General features: G+C 49.2%; 1 protein-coding gene across 2 annotated transcripts; it reads left to right on the plus strand.

Annotated features, from left to right (window-relative positions):
* The first annotated feature begins 691 nt into the window (after positions 1-691).
* On the plus strand, positions 692-16,854 carry LOC128416702 (waprin-Phi1-like). 2 transcript variants are annotated; one of them, XM_053394759.1, is made up of 4 exons: positions 7,551-7,729; positions 8,052-8,201; positions 15,150-15,302; positions 16,669-16,854. In XM_053394759.1, the coding sequence occupies exons 1-3, from the start codon at positions 7,621-7,623 to the stop codon at positions 15,299-15,301; spliced, it is 411 nt and encodes a 136-aa protein (XP_053250734.1). In that variant the 5' UTR covers positions 7,551-7,620; the 3' UTR covers position 15,302; positions 16,669-16,854. The 2 variants fall into 2 exon arrangements, with proteins under 2 accessions (XP_053250735.1, XP_053250734.1); XM_053394760.1 differs by lacking the exons at positions 7,551-7,729; positions 8,052-8,201 and adding an exon at positions 692-883.
* Positions 16,855-23,305: the final 6,451 nt, after the last annotated feature.

The raw sequence follows: 23,305 nt of genomic DNA on the forward strand, positions 1-23,305 counted from the left end.
TGTTGTTTGTAAGCCAGCTTTTCCAATAAAGCAAGCTCCCCCCCCAATTGCTTAGAATTCAATGGCTGTGTTTTTCTCTCTCCCTCTTTAAATGAGTTTTAAATAAATATAAAGGAAGAAAAGTGACTAAAGAAAACACAGCATTGGGCTAACAGAAGCAGCAGCAAAAAAAAAGACCCACATTGAGCTGGTGCAATAAAAATAGAAGGCTGAGTATGATTTTCAACATAGAATGGAATAAAACCCATTAGTACTGGCATGGATGGGGCAAATCTTAAAGAGGAACAACATCACATATTATTGAATCAACCAAATCCACTGATAAGCAGAGGGAGGGGGCAGACCATGTCCATACTGACACCTGTCATGAAATCACACCAGAGCTCTGCAAAATCTACGCTTCTGACATTGTCCCCTGGAAATGCATCATTTGTTGTTCAGTTTTTCCAATAAAGCAAGTTCCTGGCTGCGTTCTGGGTCTGAGGAACAAGGCAGGTGACGAGGTGGCTTTGCATCGATCGCATGGCTGCACCCGCTGGGCAGTCACTCAGGCAACCCATCAAGTCTCAGGCACGTCTGGGGCCGGCTGCCAGTGCCTCGGGCAAGGAGAACCTGCCTCAAATGGAGGGGGGGACCTTGACTAGTCAACGAAGGTCACCTTGAGACGGCCCCTCCCACCCCCAATTCCACCCACACCCACACAGCATGCCAGAGGGTTTATATCTTGGCTCGGCTCCACTTGGCTCCATGACCCTTCCCGCCGGCAGCACCATGAAGCTGGTCCTCACCGTCTGCGTCCTCCTCCTGGGGCTCAGCCTAGAGCTCTTTGGGCCCAATTCTCCATCAGCTGCAGCATCTCCTCTCCCAAAAACCATTTCCCAAGGTGAGTGAAGGTCTGTCATTTCCTCTTGAAGGGCTACAGGCTCTGGGTCTCCTGGGTGCCTGTCAGAGAGGCTGGACGAGGGAGACGTGGACCTGAACGAAACCAAGGCAGAGTCCTCTGGCACCTTATAGAATCGTAGAGTCAGAAGGGACCCCAAGGTTCATCTAGTCTACCCCCCTGCGATGCAGGAATCTCAGCTAAAGCATCCAAGACAGATGGCTATCCAACTTCTGCTTTAAAACCTTCAAGGAAGGAGAGTCCACCTCCTCCTGTGGGAGACCATTGCACTGAGGAACAGCTCTTACCTTCAGAAAGTTCCTCCTGATGCTTAGTCAGAGTCTCCTTTCTCTTAACTTGAATCCTCTGGTTCAGGTCCTCCCCTCCAGAGCAGGATAAAAGCAAGCTTGCTCCATCTTCCAAGTGATATTCAAAGACGGCTGTCATATCACCTTTCAGTCTTCGTTCCTCCATCCTTTGAAACAAGTCCTTATCCGCTTGCCACATTTGAGCCGCTCCTAGGCCTTGTTTTATTGGCTGGTTGCTTTAAAAAGGGTTTCAGGCTCTCAGCCACCCTAGAAGCTTGTTATAAAAAAAGGAAGCATGTTGTAAATGTAGACAGACAAATTAAGACGAAGCCCTTGGGGTCCCTTCCAAATCCATAATTTTGTGATTCTATGTGAGTTTGTAACTGGCAGCTTGTAACTTGTGACTCAGCTGGTACTCAGCCAGCTGGCACCACCTGCCTCAGATCCCAGGTGAGTGTGCATTTCACCTGTGGGGTGCTGGGGGGAGGACCTGGCAGAGGCTGGGATGACCCTGAGGACTGAAGCAATTGTGAGGGGATTTTAAGACGGGGTTTGGAGGGAGGGGATGAGAGACAGAAGCAGAGAGAGGAGGAGAGAGAGGAGGAGAGCGTTTCTGGATTGCCAGAAAATCAATGGAGCTCCATATCCCTTGCTTTGCACTCTCTGACCCACACAGGCTCAGGAATGCAGTGGGACCAGAGCAGGGAGGTGGGCAGAGCTGGGGGGGGGGTCTTGCAAACATTAACCACTGCAGAGGCAAAAGCAGGTTGACTCCTTCACTACCAGAAGGAGGATTTCTGCCAGTTTAAAAGCAAACCTGGAGGCAGCCTGCAGAACCCAAAGTTATGTCTGCACCAAAATGTGTGCTGGGAGCCAGAGACTGGACCTGTTTCCAGCACATGTGTTAGTCTCCTGCAAGATTAGCTGCATGTGGAACACTAAAGGCAAGCACTTTTATTCTGGAAGAATCATCTGTGGACAAGCGTACCCTTCCATTGATGCCCTGAGAGACACAGTGGTCTAGTGGCTAGAGCACATGGCTCGGGTCTAAGGGACCTAGATCAGCTCCTAGAAGGGACCTTACAGCACCAGAATTTTAATTGAGATTCTTGCGTTGCAGAGGGTTAAACTAGATGACCCTGGCGGGTCCCTTCCAACTCTTCAGTTCTATGATTCTATTAACTTGTTGCACGACCTTGAGCATGTGGCTTCCCCATCTGAAGACGGGGGTGATGGCGTCCTGCAGGGTTGTTGTGGAAGCTTTGTTAATTGGTGTATTCTCCTCACTTGTATTCTAATCTTCTCATTCTTTAAAGCTGAACTGGAGCAATCCAGAATTGATGTTGGCTGCAGTTTAGCTTTAGAGAGAAGGTTTTTGAGCAAAAATAAAGAGTTCTCGGACAAAGAGCTTTAAAGCAGGGACTTTGCCTGGAAACAGCAGAGGAAAGGTAAGTGTGGGTCACCCCTAGATGGTGCTTGGGGGTCCCTTGCAAGTCTACTATTCTGTGATTCTATCATGGCTAGTACTAGTCACCAACTCAAAGACAACTCCAGGGGCCATAAAAATCTGCAGTGAAATTCACGGGCTCCTTCTCCTCTCTTAGCTCTCTTACTTTGTTTATCTTGAGCTAGGTGGCTTCTTACTTTCCTTGGGTGGCTCCAGGTTTCTTGACCTCTGAGAAAGAGCAGAGAAAACTCTCTCCCCCCATCCTCCCGCTGCACCCACGCCCCTCCCCCAGGTCATCTTCTTGCCACCAGACCCCAACTGCTCACCTGGGAACCAGCAAGTTCCTCCCAAACTTGCTGCTCTGAGCCTAGAAAGCAAACAAGGGCAGGGCTTTCTGTGGCAAGGGAGCCTTTTGTCCTCTGGAGCAGGAATGCAGACGTCATGGCGAAAGTCAATCTTTGGATACATCAAGTCCACATCTAATCTCATTAATCTGGACAGAGTCCAGACCGGACAGAGACTTGGAGGGAGAGGTATTTTGGGCCAGCCAGCTGGCCAGCCAGCCAGCCAGGTCCACCTGCCCTCCTGCCCACTCCCTTCCAGACCCTGGCCCCATCCTCAAGGTGATAAATGCAACGAATCATAGAACTGTGGAGCTGGAAGGCACCCCAAGGGCCATCTAGTCCACCCCCCGTGCAATGCAGGAATCTCTTGATTTTCTCCTATATACATGCTGCGTCTTTTCCAACATGATGACCAAAGTTCTCCCATCCAGGCACTGAGCAACCCCAGCCCTGCTTGGCTTCAGGCTCATCCAGGCCCTGCTGCCCTGGCCCTTCTGCCTTTGGTCCTTGCAGCAGACTGCTAGAGGTGGCCAAGTGCACAGTAAACTGTGACCTGTTAGGATAAGAAGGCCGTACTATCCAGAGCTTGCGATAATCCAACAGCCGTGAGTTTCCCCATGCCATGACTTCCATGAGTTTTGTGCAACGTCTTTAAGAAGCAATCTTTTATGCATGCACCACACACCCAAATGCACAAATGCATGGCTGTGGCAGAGAAAGCAGCCCAAGCATGCCAGGATGGGGACCGTATTGCCCTAAAGGCTGGGGCACAAAATAAGCAGCTGCTTGTAATTTGGCAGCAGTTAGAGAGGTTGCTGAAAGGCAGAGCAGATCCTCAGGCTGAGCAAACACAAATACATCAGGCAGCAAACAGGTCCTAGAATGCAATGGCCACCACCCCTTGCTCCCCCCCCCCCTTTGCCACTGTTGCTTTTGCCCTCCTAGTTATCATCTGCAAGGTAAGTACCAATTAATCCTTTATGTAACAGACAACAACTCAGGTTACAAACTGCTGACTGGCCCAAGGAAGCTGGCTGAAAATGTAGTTCTCTCTTTCTCTCTCTCCTCTCTCTCTCTCTCCTAAACCCCTCCCTGAATTTGACCACCTTCCAAGTCCCTGCCGCCATGGCTGCGAGAAGCATTCTGCCCAGGAGCGCATCTCTGGCACACAACATGCCCAAATGCTCTTCTCAAAATGCGGCTCAAAGGACACAGGCGGGATTGTTCTCAGGTGAAAATGGATCTGGTCTGGATTTTAGGGCAGTTTTGCACAAAACGTTGGCCAAGGGAGGGAGGGATGCTTTTGCTTGGGCCTATATAATTTCATCCAAGCTATAAAGCACCGTCCTAGACCCCTGCTCCCTACAGAACCATAGAAGAATAGAGTGGAAGGGACACAAAGGGACACCTGGCTCAGAGCCCTGCAATGCATGGCTCCTGCATGCTCTGAGCATGTGGCAGCCAAGGGTGAGCAGGAAGGTCCCTGGCCCTGGAAAGGGGGGCAAATATCCCCATTGTGACAGTTAAGGTGGGGGGGGGGCAAATGAACCCTAGTCTCCCATTATTTTATTTATCTTCATCTGTAGATCTCAGGGTGGTTTCACAGCATAAAAATCCAAGATGAAAACAAGAACTCAAACAAGACAAACTAATAATGCCCTTTGCCCACAAACCCCTATGCAACACAAGAGTGTCTTAATTCCAGAAATGTTTCCCAAACTCTCAGGCTTAGTTCTGTCCTGTGAATTCTGGAGCACACAAGGCAAACAGAATTGCCAGCATTTCATATCAGACTCTGCAGCTCAGCCAGAATGGCAGCCTGCTTTGCAGGAACATCAGCAGATGATTGTGCTGACCTCTGGCTCATCCACACTTACCCCACACTTGCTAGGTCCAAGTCCACACTTCAAAGCACAGTGTCTGAGCACTTTTTTCTTTTTGCCCCAGTGCTTTCCCCACAAAATCCACTCTTTAAAGCTCCATTGGAACAAACGGCAATTTGGGATTTCTGCTGATTGACATTCACGTTGATCCAGCAGTAAACAGCGGGTTTTCCTGGGGAAAGTGCCAGGGCCAAAATAAAAGTGCTTTAAAGCACAGACCTGTGCCTGGGAATACGGCACAAAAGCAAGCCTGGATGAGTCCCTCAGTGCTGTGCCAAGCACCAGGATGACCTGCTTCAAGGTGCTGCTAAGGGCATTTTGCCTGTTTCCCCTTCATCTAGCCAGAGCTTATTAGGGAAGCAGGAAACAGATCTCGCTGTGCTCCTGAGCATGGCAAACTTTCAGAAGGAGCCAGGGCAATACACCAGAGTCAGCTGTGCCATGAAAACATGGTTCACTGAAGAGAAGGACAAAGAGGGCAGGTGGGGATGCCTCCCTGCCATTTGCAAACAGATCATTTTCTAACCACATCTTCCTCCTTTGTCGGTTCTTTCTGCTTTGCTTCCTAAGCCAAAAGGTAAAGCTAGGAACAATTACACAGCTGATTGGTGCAAAGGGAGAGATTAGATAAGCCAGCAGGGACCAAAGCAAATGGCATAAGAAGAAAGAAAAATCTGGGAGGGCTGAGGAACATCAGAAGTCAACAAGCCAGGCCAGCAGTTCCTCTGAGCCAGTGGTTCCCAAACTTTTTTGGGGTGCCCACGCCCTTGGTTTCATAAACTCAACTCTTGTGCCCCTATAAAAAGCATCGTTCGGGATAGTGCAATGAACTCCAAAGCAAGAAGCAAGAAACAAGGGTGCTGGACCAGATGTGCCATCGGCCTGATCCAGCAGGCTCTTGCAAATATTTCTGGATATGTGGGCAAATGTGGTTGTGGGCTGCTAATGTGTCCCAAAGATTAGGAATCCCTCAACAGAAAAGGAGGTGAGCTCCTCTCCAGAGCTTGGTCACTCTCCTCTCCTGCTCACTTTGTGCTTCGATTGGAGATGTGCAAATATGGAAAGAAGGTCCGGATCTGCCCCTTGGCCCGCCAGTCACCCTTCCCTGTGTAAAGAAATCAGAGCTGATGCTGCGCCCCAGGGCTCCCTGGATCCTCTGTGCACACAGCTGCAGGGAGCCCACTCTGGACGGCTTTCCTGCTTCCAAGGACCCACCAACTGAGTGGTGAAAAGAATGGACTCGGACCGTCAACATGAGAGACTCTTATGAGGTTCTAAGAAGGTTCGTGATTCCTGGGCCGCTATGAGAAGAGGATGCTGGACTAGATGGGCCATTAGCCTGGTCCAAAAGGACCTCCTTATGTTCTTGTGTAGGAACGCTTCAGCCAGGAAGTGCTCACCTGCGATTATGACGCCCGAGCAGAAGCCAAACGCCCCTCCTTGTCAACCAGTCCCTTTTCCATCAGAGCTCAAGGCACCTTCATAGCCCATCCTCTTTGGCTATCCTCTTAGGCTTGGGCCGCAATGGTCAGCGATAGTATTGCTTGCCCTGGAAGCTGGGAGAGTTAAACCCTCATTACGTAAGAGGACATCTGTGTCCCTCGATCAGGCATGGTGCCTGCAACTGCAAACAAAGCATCAGCTCCAGCATTCCCAAAACCTTGCCTCATTGTTGACAGCGGGGATTTAACTGGCGTGAGAACACACGCAAGGAGGGAGGCTGCCAGGTGCCCTGTGACCCCAGCAGGGAGGGTGCAAAGGGACCTGGGTGGCCCCGCAGCCGGGCTAAGATGGAACCTGAGACCTGGACAGCCAGCCTGGTACCTCACATGACAGGCTTGCCCCTTCTCTCTCCTGCTCAAGGGCTGGCTGTGCAAAGCAGGGCATCACTCTGCTAGAGAAGGACTGAGAGAGCCAGTAGCTCTTGAGGACTCAAGCAAGTAAGTCAAATAACACCGAAGACTTCAGTCACTGTGAGAACAGGATGCTGTGCCAGGTGTGCCACTGACCAGATCCAGCGGGCTCTTCTTGTCATCAAACATTGCATCATCCTTTACCATCTACCACAATTCAGGTGGCAGAGGAGGCACTACAAGAAGATCTGGGTACATCCTGAAAAAGGGCAGGGTAATTGCCCTGGTCTCTGCCACTCTGCTGCCTTCTCTGCCTCATGTGCTCCTGGACCTTTGCAGTGCCAGCAGCCAGCCTCTCTTCCTCCGAACCTTTCCCTGTGGCACCACATTCGATGGCAGAAGTGGTGAGGACCCGCAAGCTCCCCCTGCCCTGACAGGTCTCCTGAGAACCCATTGCGGGCTCAGATGGGGAAATGAGATTTTGGTCAATGGCCCAATGCCCTTGGCCTTCAGGATGCTGGTCCAACTTGCGCTTCTCCTCTGGGAAGAACAGGGGCTTGCTTGAGCATCTTCAGCATCTGCATGCTGAAAGGAGACCAAGAGTTGGTGGAGAGACAGAAGGGTCCCTAGCCAGCTGAGCAAAGACTCCCAGAATCTTCTCTTATGGCTCCCTGAGCCTGCCGCTTCCTGGTTCACACCAGGGCCAGCTGCGTTACTTGATCCGATCCGATTGTGCAATGGAAGGAGGAGGGAGCTGGGCTCCACTTGTTCTCTGCCCATCGCCCAGAAGCCTCTCTTCCCCCTCCCCACCTCCCTCCCCCTCCGCCAGCCACACCTGAGAGAGCTTAAAGCTTGGCCTGCAGCAGCCAGCAACCCACAGCACCTTCTCTGCAAGGAACAGCACCATGAAGCCCAGGAATAGCAGCTGCCTCCAACTCTTCGTCCTCGTCTCCCTGGTGGGGCTTCTCACAGCCTCGATTCTGCGGATAGAGCTGCTCAAACAGAACATTACAGGTGGGTGTGAGACGAGAAGAAGAGAAAAGCCCTTGTCTCCAGCCTGGCCCAGCTGGATGAAGAGGCCCGGCCCGTCTGACTCTCCTTTGGGAAGGAAACTCTCTTGCCTCTCTTACCTGCAGTGGGTGCCTGGGAGGGAGCCCAGGGCAGTTGCTCTCCACCCTCCCAGAAAAGGCATTTGCTGCAATGCCCGCCATGGGCATGGATGCCAGCATGCCACCCCCAAGGGCAAGAGAACTCCCTGCGGCCACATCAAGGGCCCCCAAGAAGAGGCCGGGTGGCACCCCTCCAGGCAACACTGTCTTCTCTTTGCGTTTTCCAGTTGCTGCAGTCAAAGGGGGCACATGCCCAGATACAGAGATGGAGAGCGCCAGCAGTAACTGCACAGAAGAGTGCCAGTCTGATGCCAGCTGTGAGGGCGTCGAGAAGTGCTGCCGGACGGGCTGCGGGGCCTCTTGCCATCTCCCAAATGGTAACTCTGGCCCTCCTGTGCCCCCACTGCAATCCTCCTGCCCCCCCAGGAGCAAGTCTCAGCTAGGCAGCACATGGTTGAACTGTGGAACTCACTGCCACAGGAGACCCTGATGGTTACCCACTTGGAAGGCTTTAAAAAGAGGTTTGGATAACTCAGCGGAGGAGAGGGCTATCCATGGCTACTAACCAGGATACTTCCGCTCTATCTCCACAGAGGGGAGAGGGCTCTGGTGCCCAGATCCTGCGTGCAAATTTCCCATGGGTCACCGTGAGAACTGGAGGCTGGACTCCATGAGCCCATGGCCTGATCCAGCAGCTCCTCTTATAATCTTAGGCCTCAGCTTCAGCACAATGATGCCAGATGCGTGGAGGGGGGCTGCCTGTTATGGAAGCCCCTGCCCCATCTTTCCAGCAGTCAGTGGCACCATGCCCAGGCCCCTCTGAACGGATGCAGAACAGTCAGGTCATAAGTTGGGCAAACAAGGTATGCAGGTGAGGCCTGGGGTCTCCTAACGTGTGGAGCGTCCTTGCAAAGAGCAGCGTTTGGGGTTTTGCTCCTTCTGTGGCATAAAGGAGGGAGGTGGCATTTCAGCAAAGTTTTGGTGGCCATCTGTCATGGATGATTTAGCTGAGATTCCTGCATTGCAGGGGGTTGGACTAGAGGACCTTCAGGGGTCCCGACTATGGTTCTGTGATTCTAAGCTTCTTGGTAGGAGGATGAGAGAGCTGTGCAGGAGCCAGACTGAACCCTCTCTGTGACAACCAGGATCCTGCAGAAGCAGGAGACAAGCATCTTCTTTGTGGAATGATAGTATTGCAGAGCTGGGAGGACTGGAAGGGACCCCGGGGGGTCATCGGTGTGGTAATTGTACACAGTTATGCGGAAATTGCCTGGGGTCATTTGACCCTATTTAATAGTTCTCTTTTTCTCTCCCAGAAAAGACTACCAAGACACTTTGTTTGAAAATAACACTTTACGTTTACTTGGTATTCTGAAACATATTTACATGAATTCATATATGAGACTGGTGAATATTCATAGGCACACAGCAGCATGAAAACAACACCTGCTGCTCTCACAATTAAAACTCGCTCTCTGCCCTTGACCACTGACCCAACAGTGGTGTTAACATCATAGGGTTCTGTGCTACGGCATTAACCCTTGCATAGCAGTTTGGATGCGCCATTCCCACCATTTAGCTGAGGCCCCCACAGGACCGAAATGTCCTGCCACTCCAGTCTGCAAAGAGTAACCATGTTCCTTAAGTGACTGGAGCCCCATGTGCTAGTGGGGCAGGATGGGGTGCAGAGGTGCCTGCTCACCCTCTGCCCTCCTCCGGTTAGGGAGGCCTTCATGGGAATTCCTGGTGGCTTTTTGGAAGTAAGGTAAAGGTAAAGGGACCCCTGACCATTAGGTCCAGTCGTGGCCGACTCTGGGGTTGCGGCGCTCATCTCGCTTTATTGGCCGAGGGAGCCGGCGTACAGCTTCCGGGTTATGTGGCCAGCAGGACTAAGCCGCTTCTGGCGAACCAGAGCAGCGCACAGAAACGCCGTTCACCTTCCCACCTATTTATCTACTTGCACTTTGATGTGCTTTCAAACTGCTAGGCTGGCAGGAGCAGGAACCGAGCAATGGAAGCTCACCCCGTCACAGGGATTCGAACCACCAACCTTCTGATTGGCAATTCCTAGGCTCTGGGACAGCCCATTTTGCCGCCTGAGGCAAAATGTTCAGGTTCCAAGCACACCCCACCCCTTCTGAAGCCTGGCTTGCTGGGGTCATAGGGCGGTGGCAGAGGCATCTGGCTCCTGGAGGCAGCCCCCACCACACGAGAAGCGGCTGTGGCTTTTTCTTGCTTCTCTGGTGGGGGGGCAGGAGGCACACATGGTGGCATTGGAGAAGTGAGAAGCTGCAACAAAAGCTTGTGCAGGGACCTCCTGGGTAGCCCCAAAACACTTCCAGGCTTCTCTTCCCTTGGAAAGTTGCCCAAGTCTTCAGCTGAGCTTCTCCAGGCTAAGCCTGCGAACACAGTGGGCTGGGCTGGGCTGAGCTGGCCTTCAGATGGTGCCCCATCTAGGCTGACAGAGATGCAGAGAACGTTGCTTCTTAAGAGAATCTCCTTTTCGTCTCTGCGGGGCCGACATTCCCCGTTCGGAGAAGGTGCTCCTGCCGCGTTGCCCAGGCATTTCTCTTTCGCAACCAACTGCAGTTCCAGGAAATACTTAATATAGTGCTTAATATAGTGCTTCTTTCCCTGTTGAAATCCTTTAATGAGCGTCTCACACAGGCAAGAACTAAGTGTTGACTCAGGGCGTGTACAAACCGTACGATCAGGTGCACCCACTGCTGGGTGCGGGTGCCGTTTTGGGGTCCTGCACATGCAACATCATCCCCATGTTGTCCTTAGAATCAAAGAATTGTAATTTGGAAGGGACCCCAAGGGTCTATTTAACTCATTTTGGCCCAAGAAGGCCCTTCTCAAGAGCTCATTGCATCCATGGAGCTTTCTGAGGTCACCTTTGACTGCAGCAGTCTGACGAACTTTGCAGCGCTGTGCTTTCCGCTTCCCATGTTTAACATGCCTATGAATGACATGCTTTAGCCCATGATCCCGGGATTTGAGGGGGGAGGGTCCCTTCCAACTGTATAATTCCAGGATTCTATGAAATAGGCAGGATAGGAAGCAGTGAGGCAACCTTGCTATCTCTGTAGATTGATATATATCTATCACCTATCTATCTATCTTTCTATCATCTATCTATCATCTCTATCTATCATCTATCTATCTATCTCTCTATCATCTATCTATCTATCCAGTGCTCCCCCCTCCTTAATTTTTTTGTTGTTGTTTAGTCATTTAGTCATGTCCGACTCTTTGTGAGCCCATGGACCAGAGCAGGCCAGGCACTTCTGTCTTCCACTGCCTCCCGCAGTTTGGTCAAACTCATGTTCATAGCTTCGAGAACACTGTCCCACCATCTCGTCCTCTGTCGTCCCCTTCTCCTTGTGCCCTCCATCTTTCCCAACATCAGGGTCTTTTCCAGAGAGTCTTCTCTTCTCATGAGGTGGCCAAAGTCTTGGAGCCTCAACTTCAGGATCTGTCCTTCCAGTGAGCACTCAGGGCTGATTTCCTTCAGAATGGAGAGGTCTGATCTTCTTGCAGTCCATGGGACTCTCAAGAGTCTCCTCCAGCACCATAATTCAAAAGCATCAATTCTTCAGCGATCAGCCTTCTTTCCGGCTTGGGATTCATCCAGCCCAGCCTTTTGCATGATGAATTCTGCATATAAGTTAAATAAGCAGGGAGACAATATACAGCCTTGTCGTACTCCTTTCCCAATTTTGAACCAAGCAGTTGTTTCATATCCACTTCTAACTGTAGCTTCTTGTCCCACATAGAGATTTCTCAGGAGAGCATCTAAAAAATGTTTAGGTGCTCTCATTTTCCTACTCATATTAAAATACAGCCCCTCAATGAAGTGAAACTTAGATTCACAAAATGTTAAGGGGTATGCGTCCCCCCTTGCGCCCCCCCCCCAGAAAAAAGCACTGTATCTATCTATCTATCATCTATCTATCATCTATCTATCTATCATCTATCATCTATCATCTATCTATCTATGGTATCTATCTATATCTATATCATCTATCTATTGCATCTACTGTGAGGCAATGTGAGGCAAGTATCTCAGGCAGCATGATCCATGTGGCAGGAGATCTAGTCTCTGATGAATGCATCACCACCAGGCTGCTGTTGATCCTGCGGTGATAGAAACAGCTGCGTTGTACTCCTGGTGCACTTCTTGGAAGGAAGGCTGTCACCCTCCTCAGGAGCCCCCCCCCCCAGTGCTGCCTCCACAGTGGCCTTTGGGTGACTAGGTGGCACTGATGTTCTCCTCCCACCCCTAGGGAGGAAAGGGCGGGGGCTGCATTCTGGCGCCTCCTGGGGTTTGCACCGCCCAGCATCCTTCAGTGGGCCCTCCCCCCCCCTTGCAGCAGCCTTTGATTCCCAGATTGAAGGTTGATTTGACCCCCACCGACACCACACTCTTGTTTCCAACGTAGATCTTCACTCAGCCTTATTTCCCTGGCGGGGGGCACCGTTTGATGGTTCAACCTGTGTGCCCAAAGGTCTTGGGCTGGGCCCCAAGGGTTTGGGTATGTATATGCAGAACCCTTGGAACCTCCACCATTAAAAAAAATATAGAAAAAAAAGGTAACGGAAACAGGATTGAGGGGAGGGGAACAGAGAACACTGTTGCACACTAGTTTGTAAGGCTGCCCACCTGTGTGCATGGACAACACAGAGAGTAGCTAGGACTAGTAGTAGCTAGGACATGTGGCCTAGGACCCTTGTACCTACAGGACCTCCTCTCCTGGTCTGCCCCGCGGAGGGCCTTAAGGTCCACAATTAACAACATTTTTAAGGTCCCAGATCTCAAGGTGGTTAGATTGGTTTCAACTAGGGCCAGGGCCTTTTCAGTACTGGCCCCGACTTGGTGGAACACTCTGTCCCAAGAGACTAAGGCCCTGCGGGACTTGACATCTTTCCGCAGGGCCTGCAAGACAGAACTGTTCTGCCTGGCCTTTGGTTTGGACTCAGTCTGACCCTTATGTTTCCCTCCCCTTACGGTCTTGATTTATCAGCTATTTTAAAATGAGGCTGCATTTTAAATTGCATTTTAACCTGTATTTTAAATTGGGTCCCCCCCCCTCTTTTCCCCTATTATGTTTTTACTGTGATTTTATTGGTGTTAGCCGCCCTGAGCCTGGCTTTGGCCGGGGAGGGCAGGGTATGAATAAAACTATTATTATTATTATTATTATTATTATTATTATTATTATTATTATTATTAGCTGCTGCTTTAGACAATGTTATTGTGTGTCCAATTGCATACTTATTTGTACAAATGATCTATGATCTAGTTGAGAATCCAACATTAATTCTAGTGGGTGTCTAGATGTTGTTGAACTACAACTCCCATCTACAACTCCCTAGCTAGCAAGGCCAGAGCTCAGGGATGATGGGAGTTGTAGTCCAACAACATCTGGGGACCCACAGGTTGAGAACCACTGTTATAGGGGTTGGACTGGATGACCCTTGGGGGTACCTTTCAAGTCTACAACTCTATGAAAAGTGCAATGTGGAAAAGGAAGTGGTGTGAGCTTCAAAGGCTTCCTGTGTCCAACCCCAGAGGTAAGTCTCGTCCAGTGCTAGAAAGTGTACTTGGAGTGGCAGCCGTCCATCAGCAGCAGAGGCCTCTCCTTTAAGGCAACTGCTGCTGCTTCCACTTATTACTGGGTCCCCACAATAGGCATCTGGTTTTCCACTGGGAGAACAGGATCCTGGACTAGAAGGGTCACTGGCCTGATCCAGCAGCCAGGCTCTTCTGGTGTTCTTTGTGACTCTGAAGCTCCATCTCCTTCTTCCTCCCCTTCTTTTTTTTTTTTTAAATAAATGTTTATTGAGGTTTTACAAATCAAAAAATTCATCATTTCAGATAGAACATTACCATGAATAAAGCTCACATAAAAAACAAAAACAACAGAAAAACAAAGATATATAACAAAAAAAGAAAAACAGAAAAAGAGAGAAAAGAAAAATCCACTTTCTTACATTTACAAAATTCCATACCCCTCTGTCTTGACCTCCTCACATCCCCCTTTTTTGTGTTCCTCTTTATTGCAATCAAATTCAGCAAATTCAAACCCTTATTTAAACCATGCTTAAATTTATATTCTTCTAATTATTATGTCCCAATTTTTCCTTATTTTAGCCCATTCCTCATCTTATATACTATGACATAATATTATTCTGTTCATATCCCCTTCTCCTTTTTAACATTCTTCTTTTCATTTACATTTAACTAGATCCCACAAACCCTGTTACCTTCACTTCCCACATCATATTAACACTCAAACATTTTGCAGTGTTTTTGTAAATAGTCCTTAAACTTTTTCCAGTCCTGTTCCATCAGTTCTTCTCCCTGGTCACGGATTCTGCCAGTCATTTCAGCCATCTCCATGTAGTCAATCACTTGCATCTGCCATTCCTCCACGGTGGGTAGATCTTGTGTCTTCCAATACTTGGCAAGGAGTATTTATGCTGCTGTTGTTGCATACATAAAAAATGTTCTATCTTTCTTTGGCACCCGTTGGCCAACTATGCCCAAAAGGAAGGCCTCTGGTTTCTTAGGAAAGGTAAATTTAAATACCTTCTTCAGTTCATTATATATCGTTTCCCAGTAAGCCTTAACCCGTGGGCACGTCCACCAAAGGTGAAAGAATGTTCCCTCAGCTTCTTTACATTTCCAACACTTGTTGTCAGGCAGGTGATAAATTTTTGCAAGCTTGACTGGGGTCATGTACCACCTGTAAATCATTTTCATAATATTCTCCTTTAAGGCAATGCATGCCGTAAACTTCATACCGGTGGTCCACAACTGCTCCCAGTCAGCAAACATAATGTTATGACCTATGTCCTGCGCCCATTTAATCATTGCTGATTTAACCGTTTCATCCTGTGTGTTCCATTTCAACAGCAAGTTATACATCTTTGACAAAATCTTAGTTTTTGGTTCTAACAATTCTGTTTCCAATTTTGATTTCTCCACCTGGAAGCCAATTTTTTTGTCCAAATTGTAGGCCTCTCTTATTTGATACTTCCTCCCCTTCCTTCCTTCCTTCCTTCCTTCCTTCCTTCCTTCCTTCCTTCCACCCTTCCTTGGTCTTCTGCTTTGCAGGATCCTTCTGTGATTCCACTCCAAGCCTGCTCTCCCTTGCCTTCACCCGCCTGTCCACAAGCAGTGAAAAGCCTGTCCTGTCCTGGAGGAGGAGACCCACTGCCAAATGGGCTGCAGAGGCTGCCTCTTTGCTTGCCTTCCTTTTTTCCCCGTGGCTCCAGACATCTCTGCCTGCTCACTCTCTGCTCTTCTCCCTTTGCAGATAAGCCAGGCACTTGCCCCAGGCTTTCCAATGGGATCTCCATGCTGGGCGCCTGCCACAATGCGTGTGAAGTGGATTCGAACTGCCCGGGGGACAAGAAATGCTGCCAGAACGGCTGCGGCAAATTGGCCTGTTCCACTCCTGAATTCTGAGGTGACCACATTGTGAGAATGTTCAGGGATGCAGGAGAGAATATATTGTTTGATTATAGCCTTTCCAACTTGTGTAAACAAGGTCACAATTTAGCAGAGTAACATTCCCCTTTTAAACTCACAGCGGATGTGTTTGCTCAGGCTCGCTAAAGCCTCTGTAATAACTTTTCTGGTATTTCCCCCTTATTCCCTTATAAAAGATAAGACACGACACTATCTTCTATAAAAGTATAAAAAGGTTTACTCACATATCATTCTGTTCACAATCGGATCCCAGAAGGCAGACTGAGCTTAGAAAAGTAACATACACCTGAAACTATCTCATAAGAAGACAGTCCCTTTGTCCTCTCTTGGCTGGAGGCTAAGAGAGCATCTTTGGCTAAACAGATGTTGCTTCATTGATGCATGTAGTCAAAGAGAGAGAGATGGCTGCCCTGCCCTGTGCTTTTGTGGTTACCTGCACAGGTGAGGCCACGCCCACCTCTAGTCACATGCAGAGGAAGTCTGTCCCAGCCCAGAAGGAAACAGGAAGTTTACCTGCTGGCTGGACAAACATTCCTCCCCATGTGTAAACATGTTCACTCTAGGAATGTTGTACTTGACTTCTCTTGTGTTTCACATCCCACACCTGTGACGTCCTGCAGGAAGCATATTTGAGAGCCAGGGAAGGAAAGGTCTGCAGCAGAAACCCCAGGCAGAACTGGCCGTGCCTGCAGGAAAAACTCTGTCATTCCCTGGAAATCAGGGACACTCCCATAACCTGCCATGAGCCCCCACAGGGTTTACTTGGACATCACGGTATTGACTCGCTAGAAGGATTTCTGTGGGACAGTTATAACACTGGGGTGGTGTGTGTCGTGGGCTGGATTCTGCCAGCCCAATTGTCTGGAGTGCCTGCAAAACACTGGCCTTGCAACAGCGCCTTTTCAATAATAATAATAATAATAATAATAATAATAATAATAATAATAATAATTTATTATTTATACCCCACCCATCTGGCTGGGTTTCCCCAGACACTCTGTGCGGCTTCCAACAGAATATTAAAATACAATACAGTGGTACCTCTGGATGCAAATGGGATCCGTTCCGGAACCCCGTTCACATCCTGAGTAGAAGGTAACATGCATCTGTGAATGCGCGTGACATCATTTTGAGTGTCTGCGCATGTGTGAGCCGCAAAACCCGGGTCGCCATGGAGCGTAACTTGAAAACGCTCAACCTGAAGCATATTCAACCCGAGGTATGACTGAAGTCTATTAATCATTAAAAGCTTCCCTAAACAGGGCTCCCTTATGTTGTGAACTGCCCTGAGATCTTCAGCGAGGCTGGACTCACCCTCTCCCTCTCTCATCTTCCCTCTCCAGATGCAGCGTCCGGGACCTTGTGGAGCAGCAGCAGTGGGGGACCCTCCACGGACCCCGACTTGAGGGCAGTGACCACCACCGTCTCCCTGATGCTTTGCTCTCAGCACCTGGTCGCCTCCCCACCCCCGCCATGTTTGCTGGACCCTCTCAGCCTCTTTTGCAGTAAAACTCTCACTTTGCACAGCAGTCCCTGCTTCCTGTGACTTTCTTGTTCCCCTTGCTCTGCCCTTTGAGCCACCCGCCTCCCTTGCTCTGGGGGGACACCAGGAAGTGGGAGATGGAGCACCTCACCCCCCCCCTGGAGAGGCCCACCTCCCTCCTGGCTCACAGTGAAAGCCAAGCCAAGAAAACAGCCACACAGATCGTGTGCCGAAATGCAGACTGCACAGAAACACATGCCCTGTGTTTCCTGTGTTGTAAACAAAAATCTGCCCTTTTCCCCTTATGGGGTCTCCAAGAACCCATATAGAGTCCTTCTGTAGGTTCCCTATTGGTAGGAGAAAAGAACAGAGGCCAACCAGAGAATATTGAGAAGCAAAGCAGCTAGTAAGCCTGATCTTTATTGAACTGTTGCAACAGGTGCTCCCCTCACACGCAGGAAAGGAGGAGGACCCAGAACAATGGTGCACAAGCCTTTATATAGACTTTTGAAATTGCCACCCTGTAGATCAAGACCACCCCCAGAAACATCATGCATACATCACAGAAGGGGTGTAGCTCAAGACCACCACTCCAGATACATCATACCTACATCACAGAAAGGGCGGTCTACAACAGAAATCTGAGTCCTGTCTGGCAGGTTACCTGTTAATGCTTACTTGACTGGATACCCTGGGGAGCCTGGCCAGTCTTTTGTAATGATAAATACTTAGTAATGATACATACTTAGTTCCTGAGGCTCACCCTCTTCAAACACAGACATACCCTCAAGACAGGATTTGTGAAGGAAAAGACAATGGGGAGGCTTTTCCATTTTCCTTTGACCTTACAGAGAAAACATTTGGTCAATTTGGGGGTCAAAAATGGTTTCAGGTCGGTCTTCCTGTGCTGATCTATGTACGTGCTTGGTTGGTACATTTATGAACATTTAACATATATCTAAGACCTCAAAATTCCTATCACACCTGCTAGTTATGGGATTATGGAAACTCTTCAAAGCAAGAGCGGCCGGTTTAACAAAGGCGTCTTGCAAAGTGCTTTTCTTTGGTTGCTCTCAAAGAATCATAGCATTGGGAGGGACCCTGAGAATCGTCTAGTCCAATGCGCAGCTGCCCCAGATGGGGATAACCTTGGCGTCAGCACCACGCTCTAACCAAATAGCTCCGTTTTTGCAAAGCTTAAATTACTTGACAATTACTCGCTTTGTTTGACAATGCAAGACTTAACCACAACCTGTGCCTGAATATTTACTTATTTTATTTATTAAACTTGCATACTTCCTTTCATCCGTAGATGTCAGGTTGGTTCACAGCATAAAGATACAAGATAAAAACACAAAAAATATAATAAAAGAAAAGCGAAACAATAGCACCCCCTCCCACAAACACATTAAAAAAAAAAATTCAGGATAAGCAAACAGCCCATGGCTTGTATTTCCAAAGTTTGCTTTCCGTCTCTTCTTTCCTCCTGCCTTTATCTCCTGGCAAGCACCTGCTGCTAGATGGCCTGTCAAGCCACAAATAACAAACCATGGCTTCAGACGGTTGTTTGTTGTTAAGCCCCTGGCCAGGTCTAGGCCTTATCTAATAAGCCACAGTTCACTTTATGTGCAAATGAGGCAACATGAAACAAAATTGTAGGGCCAAATTTCAAAGCAGGAAGGAAGACTTTAGGGCTGAGTGCCTCCTCCTGAAATTGCATGCCTGATTTCATTCTCTCATGGGATGTTTCTCTGGGGCTCCTTCCAGAGTGCGCATGGGGACTCATTTGGAGCATGCAGGTGGGGGGATGAGCAGTTCCTTGCAAGTGTGCTGAGGTTCACTGGATCACTGGCTGAAACCCAGCAAGGAAGCACTAAGGGAGTGGATCCCGGTTAGAGAGAAGACTTTTGCTTGTGGCAACCAGCCACCACACAAACAGGGAGATGCTTGCAGGTAGGAAAATAACAAAGCCATTTATTGCTGTACCTACATACTTGGGTAGAAACGCTCCTGGTTCTAGTCTAACTAGCTAGCCTGTGGCGTTATTTTATTCAATACGCTGGCTCCTCCTGCGATCTCCTGGAGGAACGTTCCAGCCTGACTTCTTGGGGCCTGAGAGAGGAGTGTCAGAAGGCAGAGGAAGCTGAAAGCACAATGCAACCAGAGAGGTATCAGTCTAACCAACAAAGAGACAGTAAGAGAGGTAAGTCAGCATAGAAATAAAGGTAGAAGGATAGTCTGGGAATCTGGAGGTCCATATCTGTCTCAGCACTCAAACTTCCAACAGGGCGCCAACCTCCTGGGGGGCTTGCTGGACCTTTCTTCTTCCCCTGCCTTGCGCATGACTTTCTGCACATTTGTTCCCACTTGCATGGTCAGCCTGGTCACTCTCAGAGGGGAAGCTGCAGAGCAAGGAGAAGATGGTGCTCTCCCAGAAGTAGGGTTGCCATACATCTGGGAAATCCCAAACATGTCCTCTTTTGGGGGTCCAACATGCCCATCTGGGGGGATTTTTACATTTTACAGGCAATGTCCGGGTTTGGGGATTTATTTATTTAGTTAGTTAGATAGTGGTTTCTTGGGCTTGGGCGGCTCAGGCGCAGACATGGGTGGCTTGGACTTGGGCTCCTCTGCACATCACTGCTGCTGCCAACCTGAGCCAGGGAAAAGGGCATGGCAGTGGCGGCCCCGCATGCCTCTTTCCCCAGCTTGGACTGGCAGCAGCTTGGTCTGTCCTCTTTTTTGCTCTTCAAGTTATGGCAAGCCCTTTAAAGCCCTAAATGGCCTCAGTCCAGTATACCTGAAGGAGCGTCTCCACCCCCACAGTTCTGCCCGGACACTGAGGTCCAGCGCTGAGGGCCTTCTGGCAGTTCCCTCATTGCGAGAAGTGAGGTTACAGGGAACCAGGCAGAGGGCCTTCTCGGTGGTGGCGCCCGCCCTGTGGAACGCCCTCCCACCAGATATCAAAGAGAAGAACAACTACCAGACTTTTAGAAGACATCTGAAGGCAGCCCTGTTTAGGGAAGCTTTTAAAGTTTAATAGGTTATTGTATTTTAGAGTTCTGTTGGAAGTTGCCCAGAGTGGCTGGGGAAACCCAGCCAGATAGGCGGGGTATAAATAAATTATTATTATTATTATTATTATTATTATTATTATTATTATTATTATTATGGCAACCATTCCCAGCAGCAAGATCCACTTCCTACCCCCCATGGAAAGTGGGGCGTCACAGCCAGCCCCCTCCGGGCCTCTCGTGGAGGAGGCCCAGCAGCGAGTCTTATTGCAATCTGTATCATGGAACAGGACGCACCTGCAGCTCAGGAAACTTTGCAAAGCCGTTTTCACTTTGCATCTTCCTTAGGCCCGAAATTCCCAGTCCAATGCCAGTTAGGGCAAGTGCTTGCAGGACAGCAGACCCCGCCTTCCTCTGAAAGCTGAGCCACAGTTTCTGGCCAATATCACTTTGCTTGTCATTGCACTAACTGACACACCTCCAGTCGCTCTTCTGCAAAACGTGGGAATAACCAAAGTCACTACTAGCTGTGCAGATGAAGAACATTTCAGTCAATGTCTGTTTCCTGCCACTAGGTGGCTGCACCGTGGAGGCTGACCATTTCCTAAAGCGGCAGAGCTGTTCCTTTGATGCTCTTCCGGCACTAGGAAAATGAAGAAGGAAAACTTCAGAAGTGAAACTTGCATAAGTAAAAAGGGACCCAAGTTGGGGATGGAGGTCATTTGCTTGAGGATTTATAATCCCCTCTGTTTAAAAACCTCCCAATAGGGAGAGTCCACCACCTTCCAAGGTCATCCATTCCACAGCTCCTACCACCAGAAATTTCTTCCCAAGCTTTAATCGGAATCTCATTTCTTCTAACTTGAAGCCATTGGTTTGAGTCCTGCCCTCCAGAGCAGAAGAAAACAAGCTTGCTCCCTCTCACATGTGACAGCCCTTGAGATATTTGAAGAGGACCATCATATCTGCTCTCAGTCTCCTCTTATGCAGGCCAGACATACCCAACTCCTTCGACCATTCTTCATAAGGCTTGGTTTCCAGACCCTTGGTCATCCTGGCCGCCCTCCTCTGCACACCTTGCAGCTTGTTAATAGCCTCCTTAAATTGTGGCGCCCAGAACTGGACGTAATATTCCAGATGTGGTCTGACCAAGGCAGATCAGAGTGGTACTATCACTTCCCTTGATCTGGATGCTACTTTTGATCCAGAAGTATAGTGTCCAGATCAAGAGAAGGTTTAGTGCCACTGGTATACGCTATGTTCAGAGGAAGCGACAGAGCAAATCTACATCAATCTGGTAGGAATGCTGGAAGCTGCCTTGGACCGTCCATGTAGCACTATTTGTCACCAACACTGACTGGCAGCAGCAGTGGCTCTCCTAAGCTTCAGAGGTGCCGCATAGGGGTCTGTGGTCGGGGGCCGCCTGCAAATTAGCTGCAAACACAACCAAGCTACGTGACATTGAAGAGGTTAAACCTCCTCATAAAAAGGAAAGTGTGACTCACCTGTCTCAACAGACCAGGGTCACACCTCTGGAGTTTTCCAAGTGGCCACAAAGTCTTCAACTGCAGGGAAGGTTTGGCAGATCATGGAAATATAGATGCAAGGTTGGAAGGGACTCTGAGGATCATTTAGTCCAACCCCCTGCAAACAAGAATATGGGGATTGAACCTGCAGCCTTGGTGTTATCAGCACCACATTCAAACCAACTGAGCTATCCTTGGTGGTCAATGTCTGGAGATGATCCAGACCCAAAAGGGAGGAGTGCAATAGGCATCCATAGCAGAGCCACGTAGCTGGACCTCAGTAACCCAGGAAGGTCCATCTGGCTTCTCCAGGCCCAGAAGAGCTTTCCACCTAAGAACCAATAGATGGAAGCGATACGTTAGCCAACTTCAAGTCTCTGGAGGGCTGCCACATGGAAGATGGAGCAAGCTTGTTTTCTGCTGCTGCTCAAGAGGGGAAGATCTGAACCAACGGATTAAAATGCCAAGGAAGGAGATTCTGGCTCAACATTAGGAAGGACTTTCTCATGGCTGTTTGACCATGGTGGAATGGATGGTTTCAGAAGGTGATGGACTCTCCTTCATTGGAGATTTTCAGGCAGAGTTTGGGTGGCCACCTGTGAGGGACACCTGAGCTGTGATTCCTGTGCTGCAGGGGGTTGGACTGGATGACCCTTGAGGGTCCCTTCCAACTCTACAATTCTCTGATTCTATGAGGAAGTGTGCCTTGCCCTTCCTAGGAGGCCACCTAGTTTGCTTCTCTGGAATTCTGAGCTCCTTGCCCTGTTTGTGGACTCCTTCAACGTGGGCTGCTGCACCCAGCCCTGATCGTCCTGCTCAATCTCGCCTTTACTCTTAAGTAAGAGCCTCTGTCCTCATGCTCTGGGCAGGGGGTGGGACAGCAGAGAGAGAGAGAGAGAGAGAGAGAGAGAGAGAGAGAGAGAGAGAGAGAGATTGCTCTCTAACAACCACTAAGCAGGTCCAAAAATCACTCAACAACCATTTCAAATAAGCTTGAATTTGGTGCATTATTCTTCAGTCACCGCTGGCGCCCACCCTGAAACTCTGCATTTCCTCACCCCCAATAACTCAGCGGGGGGGGGGGGGAGGCTGCCTTGCAGCTTTACAGGGCTGAAGTTCTGGATATGTCCTGAAAGAGGGCAGAGGAATGTCTCTACTGGCACCTTAAAGACCACCCCATTGCCCTCTCTGTCTTGTGGGGCATTTCCTCTTCCGTAGCACCTGCAGCCACCAAGTCTAGGCTCTCTCCTTCCTAAGAACATAAGGAGATCCTGCTGGATCAGGCCAATGGCCCACCTAGTCCAGCATCCCGTTCTCCCAGGGGCCGACCAGGTGTCTGAATGGGAAACCCACAAGCAGAACCTGAGCACAAGAGGAACATTCTCCCCTCCTGCGTCTCCTGACAGCTGATATTGTTGTAAAAAAAATCTGCCCTTTTCCCTTACGGAGTATCCAAGAGCCCATATAGAGTCCTTACATAGGTTCCCTATTGGTAGGAGAAAATAACAGAGGACAACCAGAGAATATTGAGAAGCAAAGCAGCTAGTAAGCCTGATCTTTATTAAACTGTTGCAACAGGGTCCTCACTCACCACATGCAGGAGGGAGGAGGCACCCAGAACAATGGTGTGCAAGACTTTTGAAATTGCCACCCAGTAGATCAAGACCACCCCCAGAAACATCATACCTACATCACAGAAAGGGCGGTCTACAGCAGAAATCTGAGTGCTTTGTCAGGTTACCTGTTTAATGGTCACTAGATTGCCTGGGGAGCCTGGCCAGTCTTTTGTAATGATAAATACTTAGTTCCTGAGCCAGGTCAGGCTCACATCCTATTCATATCTTAAATGTGCCCTTAAGACAGGATTTGTGAAGGAAAAGACAATGGGAGGCTTTTCCATTTTCCTTTGACCTTGCAGAGAAATAAGTTTGGAAATCAAAAATGGTTTCAGGTCGGT

This window comes from Podarcis raffonei, chromosome 6 (assembly GCF_027172205.1).
Source record: "Podarcis raffonei isolate rPodRaf1 chromosome 6, rPodRaf1.pri, whole genome shotgun sequence".
Taxonomy (NCBI): Eukaryota; Metazoa; Chordata; class Lepidosauria; order Squamata; family Lacertidae; genus Podarcis; species Podarcis raffonei.

Excerpts from the sequence above, each read along its gene's own strand:
- LOC128416702 (XM_053394759.1), top strand. The coding sequence starts at position 7,621 with ATGAAGCCCAGGAATAGCAGCTGCCTCCAACTCTTCGTCCTCGTCTCC. Across the intron at positions 7,730-8,051 it reads GCTCAAACAGAACATTACAG|TTGCTGCAGTCAAAGGGGGC; the intron begins GTGGGTGTGAGA and ends TGCGTTTTCCAG. Across the intron at positions 8,202-15,149 it reads CTCTTGCCATCTCCCAAATG|ATAAGCCAGGCACTTGCCCC; the intron begins GTAACTCTGGCC and ends CTCCCTTTGCAG.